General features: G+C 48.0%; 1 protein-coding gene and 1 pseudogene across 1 annotated transcript; one reads left to right on the top strand and one right to left on the bottom strand.

Annotated features, from left to right (window-relative positions):
* Positions 1 to 10,757, top strand: Heatr9 (HEAT repeat containing 9). The gene is made up of 15 exons (XM_051158708.1): positions 1 to 91; positions 976 to 1,025; positions 2,332 to 2,513; positions 2,780 to 2,906; positions 3,125 to 3,181; positions 3,307 to 3,363; positions 4,392 to 4,449; positions 5,357 to 5,487; positions 6,785 to 6,967; positions 7,363 to 7,452; positions 7,551 to 7,670; positions 9,063 to 9,136; positions 9,637 to 9,688; positions 10,068 to 10,154; positions 10,395 to 10,757. The coding sequence occupies exons 1-15, from the start codon at positions 1 to 3 to the stop codon at positions 10,755 to 10,757; spliced, it is 1,722 nt and encodes a 573-aa protein (XP_051014665.1).
* A 3,240-nt stretch (positions 10,758 to 13,997) lies between these two features.
* LOC127200449 (dystrophia myotonica WD repeat-containing protein-like) lies at positions 13,998 to 15,923 on the bottom strand (annotated as a pseudogene).
* Positions 15,924 to 17,647: the final 1,724 nt, after the last annotated feature.

The following is a 17,647-nucleotide window of genomic DNA, read 5'->3' as shown; positions in this document are numbered from 1 at the left end:
ATGATGGGCCATCAAAATCAGGACGATTTCTTTCAAATCCCCAGGTCGATGTTCAACTACCCATGGCTGGAATATCGAAACAGGAACCAAAGTGAGGATGGGATGGAAAAGCAAGAGGGAGGAGGGAGCACTGATAAAGGGAAGCTAGGTACCCGGGCCGAATCTCAGACAAGCATAGGGTTTAGCAAATCCATGGTAAGGGCCAGGGTGGACCTTTGACCAATTGATGACTCTTGATAGCCCTCACAGTAAATCTTTATTTCCTCATTAAGATTTACCGGATTATCCTAAACTGGGGTACCTGTGACCCTATAGCTAGTATCTCCCAAACTACACCTTGCTCTCTATAGCAATCTCACAACTTCCAGCTCTTTGCATAGAGTCTTCCCTAAGCTCACTGCTCTGACCCCTGGCTTACCTGATTAACTCTTTTTTCTTTTTTCTTTCTTTTTTTTTTTTTTTTTTTCAAGACAGTGTTTTTCTGTGTAGCCCTGGCTATCCTGTTCCAGGCTGCAGACTAGGCTGGCCTCGAACTCAGAAATCTGCCTGCCTCTGCCTCCCGAGTGCCGGGATTAAAGGCATGCGACACCACCACCTTGTTAACTCTCATTATGCAAGGCTTGGCCTGTATGATCTCCTCTAGGAAATAAAATTAGTTTCCATTTGTAAATCACTACAGACCAGAATTTCTGACTCAAATCACCCTTAACTGAATAGTGGGGTCTCCAGGGAGCTTCCCAAAATGCCTAGGCTCTATTATTACAAATCCGACTCCATTAGTCTGGCACAGGGCCGAGGCATGTTCAAACGTCATGCCAATAGTTCTGATATGCGGCCAGAGTTTAGAACACCGCTAGTCCTGTGTTCCTAACGTTTCAGCTGAGTGGGAGGCACCTGGGGATCTGGTTGAAATGAGGTTTGTGTAGCAGAGACATTGCACAAAGGGCACACACACATCCTTGCTCCTCTTGCCAGAATACAGAAAAGCCATGTCTCCTGTTCATCTGCCCTTGTCCTGTTACAAGGTAAGTAATTTGTGTTACCCTAGGAGATGTGTCAAAAGTAGACAGAGCACCTCCTTTCCCTCCCAATTCAAGCTAGCTCACAGAACTCTGACATTCACCTGTGGGTCTGCGGTTAATGCTGTGTGATCTTGGACAAGTTACTTTCCTTCTCTGAGCCCCCAGAGGCTTCTTGTATACAGCACTGCCTGCCCCCTTGTGGAGAGTTTCGAATGAGACAAAAACTTGTAAGACCTGGCCTGTGCAGAGTGTTTGCTAAAAGGAGTCATTTTTGTTAACACAGCAACCCTTACTTGAGGCTGCCAGATAAAACACAGACTGACCAGTTCAATTTAAATATCCCCATAAACAATGTATGGGATTTAAAAAATATATAAAGGTCCTAAATATTTTATTTGCTACCTGAAGCCTAAATTTAAGCTGACATCTTTTGGAGTTTCTTATTAGTGCTTTGCTAAATCTGGGAACACTACTTCTATGAGCCCACTTTGCATGACTTGAAGTCCTGGGGATCATTGGAAACCCCTTAAGATATTATCCGTCACTAAGCTGGGCACTGCTGGCCGAAACCCATTGTTCCATGTTGCCTAAAGAGATGTGTTATAAAAATAGAACGGTGTGAGAGATGGCTTAGTCTAGGCCAGATCCACAGAAAACCACCGGCCCACATGAGCCCTGGGCTACAGTCATAACTGTACCAAGCAGTGACAGGCTGGGACCTTGACATGCACAAGGTCCTGCAAGTGGCCTCAGCTGCACACACAGCAGAGCAGTCGCCCACTTAAGAGGGTGTTTGAAGGAAGCCTGTTCTCTCAAGCAGCCTATGTAGTTCATGGAGACAGAAACCATGAAACAGGCAGTCGGTGCTCATGTCTGAATACACAGTAGCCTCTCTTCCCTCGCTGTACATCTCCCCCGGCTCTGGCCTTCTCCCTCCCCACATAATTTTTCAAAGGCTTTGAGATTCTCAAGTAACCAGACTGTGAACTCAGATCAGTTTACAGATCCCTTCAAAACCTAGAGTGTGTTTGAGCTTCACAACTATCTTAGGAGAGGTATAGAGCTAGACCCATTTTATAGAGGAGAAGACAGGTCTTGGTGGAGAAAAGTAACTCGTGCAAGTCATATCATGTGTGTTTGGGGGTGGCAGCAGTGGGATGGTAGCTGTAGCTTCAGCCCAGATGAAGCATTAGGGTGATATCTCTCATATTTCTGTTTCTGTCCTTCACTACCCTTTCCCTGGCTCTAGCACTCCAGCAAGGGTCTAAGGGAGCCTTCTGACTGTTCTGCCACTTGCTCTCCCTCCCAGCTGCCAAAGGAAGCATTCCCCCCGAGTCCAGAGTGCTGGAGGGTGCACCCCAGCAGGCCAAAAGCAACTCCTTGCTTCTTCCACAAGAAACCCGATTTCTTCATACACTGGCGCACCCTGTATGAACAACGCAAGGAACGGGAGTCGCAGAGGGTGATCTTGAAAAAGAGAAAGCTCCCGAGGTGCGCTTCGCCAATCTCCGTTATTAGTCACACCTTCCAGGATGGGTTGGGCCAGGAGTTGGGACAAACCACGGGCTAGAGAGAACCTTGCCGTTCTAGAAGAGTAACGCCATCAAGTGGGTGTCATTGCGTCATTCCTCTTTCCCTGGGCGCATTGCATTGGTCCTCTTTCCCCGGTGTCATCTCTGAGGCTCTGTGGCAGGGGTTGTGACCTGAGGAAGGGAGGAAAAAGGGGACCATGGTTGTCTCTGCGATTTCTCACACAGGTACTTCAAAGACAGTGCCCAAATACAAAACCTCCATGTCTCACTCAGCAACTTAACCTTAAAACCGAAGTTGGTAACCAGGTCGTTAGATCCCATGGAGGACACTCTGAAGTGGCAAAGGTTAAAGGTCAGGACCATGATGGGAGGAAGAAATGTGGACCCCTTGCTGAGGATACCTTTACCGTGGGGGGGGGGGGGGGTCTCTCACTACTTTCCGCCCTGAGTCCTTCCCTGAAAAATGGAGGAAAGGGAGGGAGGCTGGGGACCAGGTTGACTGGACTCCTTTCAATTCAGAGTTCTGTGGTTTTTTTCTTCCATTCAACTGGCCCTCCTTGGATGAGCAAGGAGCTCACAAACAGCCTGAAATCTCCAAGAGAGGATGAGCAGTGCTATGCAGCCTATGTAAGAAGCAGCCAGGGGAGGGGCAGGGGGCACCCCAGCTATAAATTCTAGCTGTGTACAGAAGCTGATAACTTGTGAGCTGGTGTCCAAGGCCCTTTTCCTCTCCTCCATCCCTCTTCCTGCAGGCTTTAAGGCAACTGGGCATCAATAACGAGCTTGTCATGGAAGCGCTGTGGCAGGTGGTAAGTCTGGGGACTTCATGGAGCTCAGGAAAAGAAGAAAGAGGGTCTGAGGGATGGAGGGAGTGGGACCGTGGGCACAAGACAAGGCTTCCAGAAAAGGTACCAGGGAAGATCAGGTCCTCCATTGTGTGGTAAAGTCCCCCACCTCACGCCCTTGGACTCTTTAGATGGCACCTTGAGAGTGTGCGAATATGAAGGCCTTCCTTGTCTATGAAAACATTTTGAATTGAAAATCTAGAAAAGAGCTAGCGTTGCAGCCAATCTTGGTGGCTCATGCCGGAAATCCCAGCGCTAAGGAGACAGAGGCAGGAAAACTGCAAATTCCATTGGAGCCTAAGCTACATGAATTCAAGACCAGCCCAGGCTGCATAGTAAGCGCCTGTCTAAGGTCGGAAGATGTAGCTCAGTGGTAAACATTTGGCTAGCATATACTAGGCCCTTGGGTTCTGGCATCACCAAACAGAAACACCCACCACCGTGGACCAAGTTCACTCTCTGACTTAACTAAAACATTGTTAATCTAAGCATTCCTGCCATGGTTTATAGTTGTCTTTGCTTGTGTGGGGGGGTGGGGGGTGGGGGGTGTTCTTGTTTTGAAATAAATTTTTTACTATGTGGCCCAGGTTTTGAACTCATGGGCAATCCTCCTGCCTCCTGATCCCAAGTGTTAGAATTGCAGGCATGAGTCGTCACGCCCAGCCTGAGCCCTACTCGGTCTTCTCTATAGTCACACCTACAGTCTTCCAGAACTCTCAGAACAGTTAACAGTAGCTCACAAATAGAAGCTCTGAGAATCCAAATGCTTGCCCAAGGCCATGCGACTACAAAACCACACAGAAATGTGCACAGGCGCCTGACTTGCTGGCTTGGCGTTGCTCCTTTGCACCAGCCTGCCTGTGCACTCTGCATGAGCATAAGCGAGGCACCCTCTCGTGCTCTGATTTCTATTTTGTAGGAGTTGCACTGAAACAATCCCTAAAGACTTGACAGCCTATCAATTTATGCTATTTCACTATTTCCTTCTCCAGGCTCAAACTAGTTCCACAAAAGTGAAGGACGAGGCCTATAGAACCCTGGCCATCCTAGGTATGTTCTCACCCTCTGTGGGGAGTTGGGGAGGTACAAAAGTGCAGCCACTTTGTTCTATTGGAGGGCTGGTCTGGTTGCTGCCCAAATGAGCAGACTCACGTACCCCAAAATGTTTGTAGCCTTGTCTAAAGCCTTGCTCCTGTTTGACCAATTAAAAAGTCAACACAACTGGGCAGGGTAAATGGGATAGGTGTGGCTAAGGTTCCCTGGCTTTTGTGAGAGAGACCAGGAGGGAGGAGGAAGAGCTGGAGGAAGAAGGCTGAGCCATGGGTTAGGTGGAGGAAGAAGCACATGGCCGCGTGGGTGGAGGGTTCAGACAGATAAAGTAAATGTTTGAGATCGGGGATGGGAGACAGCTCAATAGAAATTATTAGAAGCAGATGGCATGGGATTGGGCAGGGTATGGGATACCTGCCTCAATATAGGAAGTAGTTTAGGGGATTAATATCTGCCCTGCCCCAGGTGAACCACGGCTATTTACAAATATAACAGGTGTCTGGGTTCTATTGATTGATAACGGGTTTGAAAATACCACCACAGTAGTATAAACAATCATTAGGCCATACTTCTAAATTAACCACAACATCTATGGGTATGGGTGGAAGGGGAGGGGGTATGACCCCACTCCAACCTAGCATTCTACAGGGCCAGGGGACCGCCTTAGGTACTGTTGGGCAGAGGGGGTAGGATGAAAAGGAAAAATAGACTGCAGGGAGGGCCAGGGAAGGCTCTTGAGTTGCATTCGTACTTAGCAGGCTCTTGACATAGTGGGAGGATGGGTAACCCCCTTGGAAAGCAGTACTTGGACCTCTAGTCACAAGAGCAAAGTGACACTCGGTGGGTCCTTTACAGAAAAGAGAAGGCCCAGAGGCCCTTCCCTGACCTGAGCACCCTCTCTGGCCAGGTTGCTTGAATAAGACTGTGATCCAGGCTCTCATCAAACAGTTGACAGAACACAAGGAGGGTCAAAGGCTAGAGACCCTGGTGGGACTGCGCGTAGCTCTGAACTCCTGGGCTGCCGTGCCTAACAGCAAGGTGAATTGGGAGGAGAATCCACACTGGAGGCAAAGGAGGTCCAAGTCATGGGTGATTTTTGTGTGTGTGTGTGTGTGTGTGTGTGTGTGGGAGTTGAGTGTGGAAAAAGTCTGCCTAACTCTCTGACTTAATAGAAGACCCTGTCCTTGTGGGGTCCCCTCAAAAGCTGAATGGAAGGATAGGCTGAGATAGCCAGTCGGGCAAGCTCTACAGGGGCAAGCTGGAAACATTGAGATTCTCTAAGAAGCCAGCTCTCTTAAGTGGAACCCATCGTTAGCATCATCTCTAAAAGAGCCCAGTGAAGCACAATCTGTCATGAAGGAACAGAAACTGAGAGTCCACTGATAGAGCTCTTGACTTATGCCCCGCTTTGGAGCACTGGGCCTTTCATTCCAACAGCGCTCATGTAAAATAGAATCCGTGACTCTTCCGTTGATTCAGCAAATACATATTACACGGTTGCTATGTGCTGGGCCCTGTCGGTCCCTTGGGATATATCAGTAAGCCAAACAGACAAACTGCCTTTGTGGGGAGACTCACAAGATAATAATTTAATTACAAAAGTAGATAATGTGTCAGAAGTTACAAGTGTAGTGGGAGGAAATACACCAAGACTGCCCAGGAGGGGAGAGGATGGGTGGTAATTTAGACATGGTAGACAGGAAAGGTCCAGTGTGAACAACGTATTTGAGCAAAGACATGAAGATGCTTTGTAGATACCTGAGAGAAACTGTTTTCTCTCTCACAGGCAGAAAGACTAATGGGCACAAAGACAGGAACGTGGTTAGCACAGCCAAAGATCAGCAAGAAAAGCCAGTGTTGTTGAAGTGAGATCAGAACAGAAAAGCAACTGGCTGGGAAGGTCTAGTCAAAAAAAGTTAAGAGACTAGATCGTATGTGGCTCTGTGGGGTTCTTAAGGACTTGGGCTCATATTCTAGGTAAAGAGCTTTTGGAGTTCTTACATCGTAATTGTCCTTTCAAAAAGTTCCCTCGAAAAAGATATGGCTTAGGAGAAAGCAGGTGACAGCAAATAGAAAGGAGGAAAGAGTACAAAATCACATGATGGCACGAGTCTTCTTTTAGAGAGAAAGGGCTGGAAGTAATATTCTAGAAAACATAAAGCCGGAGCCAGGTATGGCACCAAGTCCCTGGAGCCCCAGCTCTTGAGATGGAGGCAAGTTTGTAGTCACCTACAAAGTGGGATCCTATCTCAGGAAAAAAAAAAAAGTTAAAAGGTGAAGGCTGGCTGAAGACAGTGCCTCCTGCTGCTCTTTTCACACACTGTCTCCCTTTAAGAGGCTGGAAGTGGGAAATGAGGACAAGCTGGTGCAGGTGCTGCAGAAGCTGACAGACAAGCCATTGAGTGAAGTATCCTTAGAGGCAGCCCTATGCTTGGGTTTCCTGAGGCCCAGCAACAGCATGGTCCAAGAGTTCCTGCAGCTCTGCCTGGGCCAAGGGTCCATGCACCAGAGGATGAAGGTAGGAGAGGCAGGAAGCCGAGATCCCCTTGGTAGTGTTTAGCAAACATCGGTCACTGTTGACTTGGGTGGAGTCTGCACCTACCATCACATTCCAAAGAAACCAAGCTAAAGCTGTGCATAGCAGAGTTCCCTGTGTGTTTATGATTATGTAAATATGTGGCTACAGGGATATATGGACAAATACTTGTGCACATGTACATATATTTGGCATGAGTGTCCATTTATTTATGTGTGCACATATCCACTTGTGCTCTCATTCAGAAGGCCAAGAGGCAGAAAAAAAAGCATCCTCTCCCTGTTCCCTGGGAGTTCCAGGCCCAGCCCTAAAGTCTGCTTGGCTACCAACTCACCTCCCGGTACCCAATATGCCCTGGCCGTTCTCACCCTTCCCAGGCACTTAGGATGCTGGTCAAGATAATGAACATTCACTCGGCTACAGTCACCAGGGCCATTCTGGAACAGCTAAACTCTGCTGTCCTTGACGTAAGCTCTAGGCTACCTTCCTTAACACTGGACCAGGAGGGCTGGAGGAGGAGGTGGGAAATGGACCATCTTTCGCACCTCCCCGTGCCTTCCCCTAGGATCGCATTGAAGCCACCCAGATGCTCAAGACCATTGGGCTGGAAAAGATCCAGGCCCAGGGGCTGGAAGAACTCACATTTGACCTGCTCAAGAGGAAGATACACAATGAACCCTTCCTAGTAAGAGCCTAACTCCCAGGCCTGAGTCTGTCTCTTATTCTCTTGAAACAGTGGTTCCCAGAAAACACCACACCCTAGGACCTCTCAGGCAGTCCATGTTTTGTTTTATCTGCCTTGTCTTTGGTGGGGAAGTCCCTCGGCACAAAAAGGCCACCCAAACTGCGTCCTATTATTCATTTCTTCTCCTTTCTTTCTCCGGTGTGGTAGGATACACCTGTGATCCCAGAACTCACAAGGTAGAGGCGGGATGATCAGGAACTCAAAGCCAGTCTCAGCTCCGTAACAAGTGTGAGGACCCTGTGAGCAACATGAGATGTGATGGGCAGGGATGGTCCAAAGAGAACTTCCTGCGGGAAGCTTTCCCGAACCACCAGACTCAGTTGCCTTCCTCCACGTCCCATTGCACTTAACTTGACAGAACTGAGGCATTTCCACCTTGCTCTAACTGTGGGTCGTCTCACCTCCTCATAACACTTCCAGTGGTTTCCAGTGCCCTCGGGATGGCTTGCTTCGTGTCACATCTCAAGCCTCACTCACCTCTTTAGTCTCCAGTGCCCAGCGCCAAACCCAGGTCCTTGTATATAGTAGGCAAGTGCTCCCGAACTACATCGCAAGGCCTTGGTTCTTTTTAAGACTCAGTGTTATTATAAAGAGATGTGAATATTAAATAAGACACTTAATAAATACAACCTATATCTTCATTGTATTCGCATGTTTATTAAAACAATTAATGTCATGTAGTTAAGTTTTCTCTGTTTACTTAAAAACTAACCTTGCCTTTCTTTTATACTTTAGCTCAAAGAATATCTAGAATTTAATAAAGCTTTAGAAATCACTGCAAAAAAAAAAAAAAAAAAAAAGACTCAGTGTAGCCCAGTGGGCCTCAAACTGGCCACTCCTCACTCTGCCTCCCAAGTGCTGGGATTACAGCTGTGCACCATCCTGTCCAGAGCCTCTTCAGCTTTACTTCTTATCGCCACCAAGCGGCTGTGCTTAGTGGCCATATCCTGCCGTACCCACATAACTACTAATTGCAATCTGAAAAGCCCTGGTCTGACCATCTCAATAAATGAACTGCTCCCCCCATCCGTCCACCCACCCTTCAACTACAAGCTGGGCTATCACTTCCTCCAGGAAACCATCCCAGAACCCAAGACTGAAGAAGGAAACACTGTGTTCCCACCCCCCACCCTCACCCCTAACCCCACCCCCACCCCACCCACCCCGCCTTCACAGTACTTAGTTGCCTGTTTGCTTGTCTGCTTCACTTGCTTGAGCTGTGCAAGGCAGGTGTCCTTTGTAAGAAAAGCTGAGTGTTTAATACAGGTGCGTCGAGTGCCGCAATGGTGCATCCCTGCATTCTCTCTCTCTGTTGCCCATTCCACGCTACAGGCAATGAGGCAGGCTGTGTCCGAAACAGCGGGAGTACTCAAGATGAAGCCTTTGATCATAAAACTGACAGAGGCGTAAGTCGAACTAGTCAGGGCTAGAAGGCACGGAGGGGTTGGCTAAGAACCTTGTCTGTACTTTTGGGCCAGTCATTCTAACTCGGGAGGCAGAGGCAGGCAGATCGCTGTCAGTGTTAGGCCAGCCTGGTCTACAAAGCGAGTCCAGGACAGCCAAGGCTACACAGACAAACCCTGTCTCAAAAACCAAAATAAATAAATAAATAAATAGAAAAGAAAGAAAAAGAAAGCTTGTGATATCACACAGGGTTGCTATAAAACTCTACTCTAACCCCAAAGGAACTTTTGGAAGGCATCAAGTTCAGGTGCTGATCAAACCCTGATCATTGTTTTAGTGTTCCATGGCAGACTAAAGGATCTGTCCCTTCCTGCTTCTTCTCTGACTGGAGAAACAAGAGAGGAAAATGAAATTAGCAACACTCACCATCATGCCAGACTCACTCTAGGCTGAGATGTAACCCACCTCCCTCCCACTGAACAACATACTCCCTTCTTTGCAGGCAACTGATGAGCCCAGATGTCAGTGACCGCCAAGAAGCAGTCATCTCTTTGGTAAGCAGGGCTGTTTTACTGACTCAATCCTTGAGATGTGTTGATGATGGGGGGGGGGGGGTGGGAGGGAGTAAAGGTCACAAAGGATACGAACCGTAGTTTGGGAAGGTTAGTTACTTGAGAATTCTAGTCCTATTGAAGGTCCAAACCCTGGGATGAGTAGGATAAATGAGAGATGAGTGCCAAGGATGCTATTGCATATTACAGAAAAGGTCTCGACTCTGATAAATAATGGGAACGAGATTGCCCAAATGCCAAGGAAAGAAATCACATCTGTCTCTAGGCCATAGGGTCATCTCAAGAGCAGGAGAGTGGGAAAGAGGCTGGGGATCTTACCTTTCTGAAGCTAACTACTTAGAGTTCCTCATTTTCTGCCCAGGGTGCCCTGGGTATCCGCAACCAACAGGTGTTCCACTTGCTGCTGGACATGCTAGATACGGAAGAGACTCAGAACGTGAAGAAGAGTGTGAGATGCCTGTTCCATAGCCCTCTCCCCTCTCTCTCTCTCTTCCACGTCCCTTCCATTCAGCTTTACTGTTTGTTCATAGTCACCAATGGGGAGTTGGGGCAAAAGTCCTCAGACACTGTCCCTTGGTTTGACTCCTTGGGGCCAAGGTAACCACATCTAGAACCTGCTTTCCCAGCTACTCCCTTTCCCAGCCTGAGCACAAAGTGACCGGCCCCAAGGTCTTTGTTTCCATTGCAGATACAAGAAACATTACTTGTCTGGGCCTCGAGCAATCCCTGGATCCAAATGAAGCTCAGGAACAAGGTTTTCTTTGTGTATGATGTACCTAAGGCTGTGAAGGCAGGGCCTACAAGGTTCCGGAAGGAGCCAGATGGCCTGGATGACTTATGCATCAAAGACTTTCGATGTGCTAAGCTGAGCCCCTTGTTTATTGCAAAGTCCTGCAACAAGCTAGGCGAAAAGCAAGAGGCGCCTGCTTTCTCATTCTCTTTCTCCAAACCAACAAAGCAAAGGCCGCCGCCCAAAGGGCCTTGGCAGCCAAAAATCAGGGAACAACTCCGGAATTTGGTGAAGCCTCAAAGTACTTTCTTTTGGGGCTAAGTCCTATTTGTTCCTTCAGAATGGTCCCCTGAGAGGATCACTTTCATTCTCTCTTCCACGAATAAACACCTGCTTGTTGCTTTACCTTAGTTACCGAACCACCACTGCTGTTCACTCCCCTGAGGCTGCACTGGGACAGTTTCCTTCCTTGTTTCTGTGCAGTCAGATTTCATCAGGGCAAAGAGGGAAGGATGGAGACCAAAATTCTTTCTCTGTGGCTAGCTTTCTTCTGTCCTAGTTTCATTCTGCTGCTGTGACAAATACCATTACCAGAAACACCTTAGGAGAGGAAAGGATTTATTTGGCATATACTTCCGGGTCACAGTCCGTTACTGAGGGAAGTCAGAGCATGAACTTGGTGGCAGGAGATTGAAGGCATGAACTATGTAGGAACACTAGTTGTAGGCTTATGCTTAGCTTCTACATCCACGGAGAGACCACACATATCAATTTGGAATCCAGACAATCTCCCAGAGCTGCCTTAATTGAAGCTGTCTCTTCCCAGGAGACTCTAGATTACATCAAATTGACCAAAAAAAAAAAAAAAAAAAAAAGAAGACACTTCCTGGCCAGGCGAGGTGGTGCACACCTTTAATCCCCAGCACTTTCGAGGCAGAGGCAGGTGGATCACTGTGAATTCGAGGCCAGCCTGGTCTATAAAGTGATTCCAGACTGGCCAAGGCTACACAGAGAAACCCTGTCTCAAAAAGCCAAAACAAAACAAAAGACATTTCCCTAAATCATGTCCCTTGTTAGCGCCCAGAACCTGGTAACAGAACTATAGAGCTGGACCTCTGTCAACAGAAAACATGGAGCAAACAGTGCTGGGACGTTTGCTTCTTAGATCATCTTACTAACTTTGCCCCCAACCTCATTCATCTCCTCTCTAAAATGGTGAGAACTTTATTTTTTAAATTTCTGTTCTTTATTCACTTGTGAGTACATGTGTGTATGTGTGTGTGTGTGTGTGTGTGTGTGTGTGTGTGTGTGTGTGTGTGTGTGTGTGTGTGTGTGTGTGAATCCATACACCACAGCACAACGTGGAAAAGTCAGCTCTCCATCCACCATGTGTATCCCAGGCATCAAACTCAGGTTATCAAGCTTGGGGGAAAGTGCCCTTATTTGCTGAGCCATCTTGCTGGCCTTGTAGAAAGAAATCTTTTTGAGATAGCATCTAGCTATGTATCCTAGACTAGTGCAGATACTGAGCTTTAGTCAGAGCCAATCAAAATATCTGCTGCCTACCTACTTGACAGTCATTCACCCTAAGAGACCCCATTAACTTTGTAAATTTGCCTCTTATTTCTATTGACATCTGGATTTCCCTTTATCAACAAAACCAATCTCAACAAGCTACAAAAGGCTGCCAGGTGTTGTAGTATATACCCATAATCCCAGCATTTCGGAGGCTAGCAAGAGAATAGGTTTGAGGTTAGACTGGGCTACATTGAGTTTTTTTGTTGTTGTTTTAAGATTTAACCAAACCCAGATCCTCTGTAAGAGCAACAAGGATCTTAACCACTGAGCCATCTCCATAGCCCCATACAGTGAGCTTAATGGTAGCTTGAGCTATACACAGCAAAGAAAAAAAAGGGGGGTGGGGAGGGAGAAGAAATGAAGTTAAGGGAGTGTAGTTGGCTACGGTATGGGACCTTTGGAGAAACACTGACTTTTGTTTGTTTTTTTGAGACAGGGTTTCTCTGTGTAGCTTTGACTGTCGTGGACTTGCTTTGTAGACCAGGCTGGCCTCGAACTCACAGCGATCTGCCTGCCTCTGCCTCCCAAGAAACACTGATTTTTAAAAGTGCAGTACAGTGGTGACAATAGAACAAATGGTTAACATCTGAGAGCTTTGGCAAGTGGCTTAAATCCAGACAAGATTTCAGATAGGCATAGATAAGAATATTTGAATCAAGGCTTGTAAATGCCCTTTATTTACTCTTAGAGCAGCATGCAGAGATCCCATTCAAAGGTTTGTTACAGAAGGGTGCATGTTACATGTTGGATGGTGTCCTAGAGTCAGTTCTAATAGATTTTGATGGTTGAGTGGACATGCTAGGACTCTTGAGAAGAGGGAAGGAAACGGCTCTGGCACACTAGTGATAGGCCAGATGGTAGGTGCCGTATGAAGCCACTTGTGCTCAGTGCTAGCAAGTCTTCTGCTGCGTACTGGTGAAATTAGGATTGAGATGCTACCATGCAGGGACTGCCATCCTCTGAGACACCATAAATATGGACAAAAGGGTTGAGGATCCAGGCACGGTTTTACACAAGTTTAAAGCTTAAACGGTATGTTAGTAGCACAATGTTTGTACCTGTAGGCTATTGCTTTTTGTTTTTGTTTTGGTTTGGTTTTTCAAGACAGGATTTGTGTTAGCCTTGGCTGTCCTGGACTTGCTTTTGTAGACCAGGCTGGCCTTGAACTCACAGTGATCCACCTGCCTCTGCCTCCTGAGTGCTGGGATTAAAGGCATGTGTCACCACACCCGGCTTACCTGTAGGCTATTGAAACCCAGGGAAATATGACTTAAATTGCTTATTTTTCCAAAAACACAACATGGCCAAAGAAAGTGCACCTTTCCCATCTTTGAACACCGTGCCACAGTATAAGGGACCATCCTAAGGAGTGTTGCTTATACTCCAGAAGAGGGAAGCCATTCTCTAATTAGCTACCCTATTTTAGTTTGCATTCAGAATTCAATTCTTAGGCTGGGCGTGGTGGCACACACCTTTAATCCCAGCACTCGGGAAGCAGAAGCAGGCAGATCACTGGGAGGCCAGCCTGGTCTACAAAGCAAGTCCCAGACAGCCAAGGCTACACAGAAGAACCCAGGCTTCATTCAGATGTTTGGAGTAAAGTTTATACATGGACAATTTTTCCCCCCAAACAAGTACTTTAGTATAAATAAATGGTCAAGGAGTCAGGGAGGTCCCTGAGGGCTTCCATAATTAAACACTCTTCAAAAGCATAGACAGACTATAACAAAGAATGGGTGCTGGCTGGAGAGGGGACGCCCCCTGCACTGCCCTCCCACCCAGGGGTACTGTGAAGCTCGGCTGGTGTGGGTTGAGTCTCTCCCAGGAGTGAGTAAGACACCTACTGGCACAGGGATGTGGCTAACACTGATGCTTCAAAGAACACGTCATTGTACTTGGTAGTGGGTTGAGGACAGGGCTGAGGCCAAACAGGCCACTACAACACCACGGCTGGGCCAGCCTAGGGGACCCCCAGTACTTGTGTAGGATGGGGGCTTGGAGTAGTCGTTCCATCATGGTTAGTCTTGTTAATACAGTAATCCTAGAGGTCAGCAGGGAGGGCTATAGCTAGGAGGCTATGGGCATGGGACATCCATGGCTTTACACCACAGTGCCACTGAGAGAGCTGCCTGATTGGGAGGAGATACTCTCTACCACTGACCTGGGCCAACTTGCTTCCCCGGCCTGGGCCTCGGGTCTCCTCGTCTGTGAATGCCTTGCCTGGCCGGGCCAGGTGCTGGTGAGGCCCTCTTGGCAGGCAGTGGTGACACAGTCCTCCAGGAACAGCAGCAGAGTCAGGCGCTCCTGAGCTACCTTCTTGCACATGAGAGGCTCCAACAGTGGGATCTCATGGATGTGCGGGTACAGCACCATACCCAGCACCTTGGCTGGGTCCAAGCGGCTGCAGGGAGCAGGGCCACTGAAATTGTCATTGCTGCTGCTTCCCCCACCGGCCCCCCCCCCGCGGCTGATGTTTCCCAGGCCGTGGTAGCGTTAAGTTCCTTCTCAGAGTCCTGGTCCCGCTGCCCCTGCAGGTTCAGCTTGGTGAAGAGGTCGATGCTGAATGGTGTGCCAGGCTCCATGGCTGCACTGGGCCCACCGGCCTTACTACCAGCTGGGTGCGGGAGGCTGTTGGAACGTGACAGAGGGCGGGGCAAGAGGCCTGGACCTGTCTCTCTGGCCCAAGAGCTGCCAGAGGCTGGTGGGGTAGCTCCAGGCATGCGCGGCAGGGTGAGGGTGCAAGCCAGAGATAGATGAGGGGAGAGCACATATTCTGTGAGGTCCCACAGGCAGAACTGCGTGTCCTGGCAAGCTGAGCCAAAGTGATAGGTGATGGAGTCAGCCTTGGGCAGAGGGGACAGTGGGGCTCCCCTGTCTGAGCTGGTGGCCTCAGGCTCTTCATCCTCTGCCTGAGTGGTGTACGGATCAAAGGATACAGCATTCACGCAGGACTGTGCTGCGGCCTCCAGCTAACATACAACCCTCTGTGAAGGACTACACAGTGACCAGGTCATTGTCCCCTCCCGTCACCACATAGCAGCCACCAGGACTCCAGCACAAGCACAGCAGACCCCCAAAGTCTTCATGAGCCCACGCGGAAGCATGCTGTCAAAATGAAAGACCCGCAGGTAGCCGAGCTGGCTGACTCAGGCTAGGTGCCGGCCATCAGGTGAGAATGCAACTCGTTGAGGGGGCCCTCATCCACTGCCCACTTGGCCAGTGGACTGCGGGGCACCTTGCTTTTCACTGTATAAACAGCAAAGCCCTCACCCTGTCTCAGCAAAGTGTACTGGGGTGGGGTGGACATTGTAGAAGTACAGGTGGTCACTGGCGTGAGAAGCAAGAACAGACTGACTCAGGCAGCTACTTCAAATATGTCACCTTGGTCTTGTCAAACAGCGGCTCTTCATTGAATAGCTTGCAGGTATCTTTCTTGATGACATCCAGGTACTGCACCTGGCCGGCAGAGAAGCCCACCAGCAGGGAAATGGTCTCCGTGGCAGCTGTGAAATGGTTGAAGTAGTAGCAGGTGAGCTGGGTCCCTTTGCTGATCCGCTTGTCGTTGGGCTTGTTGAGATCAATGGACCGCTGGCTTCCGTGGCGGCGGCAGCTGGGGTACAAGTAAAGCTCACAGGCCAGGTTGACATAGACGCGGCACCAGGTTGAGGCAGTGCAGGTCCTGAGCCTCCAGGCCCTGATGGAGGCTGAGTGGGCTGTGGCGGCACTGGGATCTGGGCACTGGGATCTGAGTGGAGGTCTGGCCAGACTTGCGCGTCGCCTGGAAGCAGCTTGTAAAAGCCCTCGTGGTGCAAAACTGCAACTTGATTTCTTCCATGCAGTCATCCATAGCAGTGCTGGGGCCGACCCCGGGGCCACGTGGTAGCCAGGTTGCCAGCCCAACAATGACATCTTTATTTTCAAATTTTTCTAGCTTTATATATAGCTAATCATTGTTCTAGGCCTCTTTAATTGTATCTGTTCTCAAGCAGGGCGGTGGTGGCGCACGCCTTTAATCCCAGCACTCAGGAGACAGAGGCAGGCGGATCGCTGTGAGTTTGAGGCCAGCCTGGTCTACAGAGTGAGCCCAGGACAGCCAAGGCTACACAGAGACACCCTGTCTCAAACAAACAAACAAAATAAATAAATAAATAAATAATTCATTGTATCTGTTCTCAACTCCCACTTAATGGTTGGTTAACAATTTGCAAATATGTCCAACAAAGATATTGCAAAGGGCGTAATGGCTAGGAAAAACAAGGAAGAAAATGGTACTCCATAATCTAATGCAGTATTGAAAAAGTAGACCATGTGAGTATCTGAGAACACTAAACATGCAAAGATTCCAGAACAAAAGCCTATATGGTATAGACAAGAACTATTGGGCCAGATTGAGTGTCCAACATGAATAAAAAGCTCTTGGGTTCAATAACACCACTGCCCCTCAAAAACAACAGCCAACAACAACAAAAGGGTTAGAGAGGAAGGCCAATCCTGTAGGATCTTGTAAATTGGGGGTGAGGAATTTAGGTTTTAGTCTATATGGAATATAAAGCATAAAAAAGGAGGTAGGAGGAGATGCCTCAGCAATTAGTTCTTCCTGCTCTTGCAGATGACCTATGTTTGGCACCCAGCACCAACGTGGCAGCTCACAACCACCCGTAATTCAAGCTCACGGGATTCCAAAGCCCTGTTCTGACTTCCACAGGCTCCTCTACACATGTGATACACAAATACACACAAAGTTAAATAAAAATTAAAGCGTGAAAAGTTTCAAAAACACTAGCATACCATATTGTAACTTACATCTTAACATTACTTAGTTGTGTAGGACTTGTGAACAAAAACTCTACTGCGGTAACTGTCATAAAGAGACACATGTTATCAGTACTGTTAAGAGTATAGATGTGGTTTCAGGGTACATTGTGAAAGTAGAGTCAAAATGGCCTGCATATGAGCTGGGTGTGGTGGTACACCTGTACTCCCAGCATCGGAGGCAGAGGCAGGAGGATCTCTGGGAGTTCGAGGACAGTCTACAGAGTCCAGGACAGCCAAGGTAAAACATAGAAACCCTGTCTTAAAAAAATGAGAGAGAGAGAGAGAGAGAGGGAGGGGGAGGGAGAGAGAGAGAGAGAGAGAGAGAGAGAGAGAGAGAGAGAGAGAGAGAGAGAGAGAGAATGACCTGCATATGTATACGATGTAAGATAGAAATAAAAAAAAATTCTAAGTTTTGATGTGATCTGGCCTGAGTGGGTTGGTAAAGACATTAGGTTAGGAAGACCAGGAAGAAACTGATTTGGAACATCAAATGTTCTTAGTACATGGTAAGGTTTTTGTTTTCTTTTTGTTTTTTTTCAAGACAGGGTTTCTCTGTGTAGCCTTGGATGTCCTGAACTCTCTTTGCAGACTAGGATGGCTTCAGACTCAGAGATATGCCAGCCTCTGGCTCCTAAGTGCTGGGATTAAAGGTGTGTGCCACCACTTCGGCCACATTAAGTTTTAAGCACTTATTTTCCATGTATAAGTGGAAAGGATAAGAATTTAAGATTGGGAGATAATAAAGGACATTGGTCAGGACTGGAAATATAAGTCTGATAGCATGATAACATAATTAACCTAAAAAAGACATTCCCAGA

Source organism: Acomys russatus, chromosome 16, assembly GCF_903995435.1.
Source record: "Acomys russatus chromosome 16, mAcoRus1.1, whole genome shotgun sequence".
Lineage (NCBI taxonomy): Eukaryota > Metazoa > Chordata > Mammalia > Rodentia > Muridae > Acomys > Acomys russatus.
Note: the sequence above shows the minus strand (reverse complement) of the source record. Positions and strands in the feature narration are given on the sequence as shown.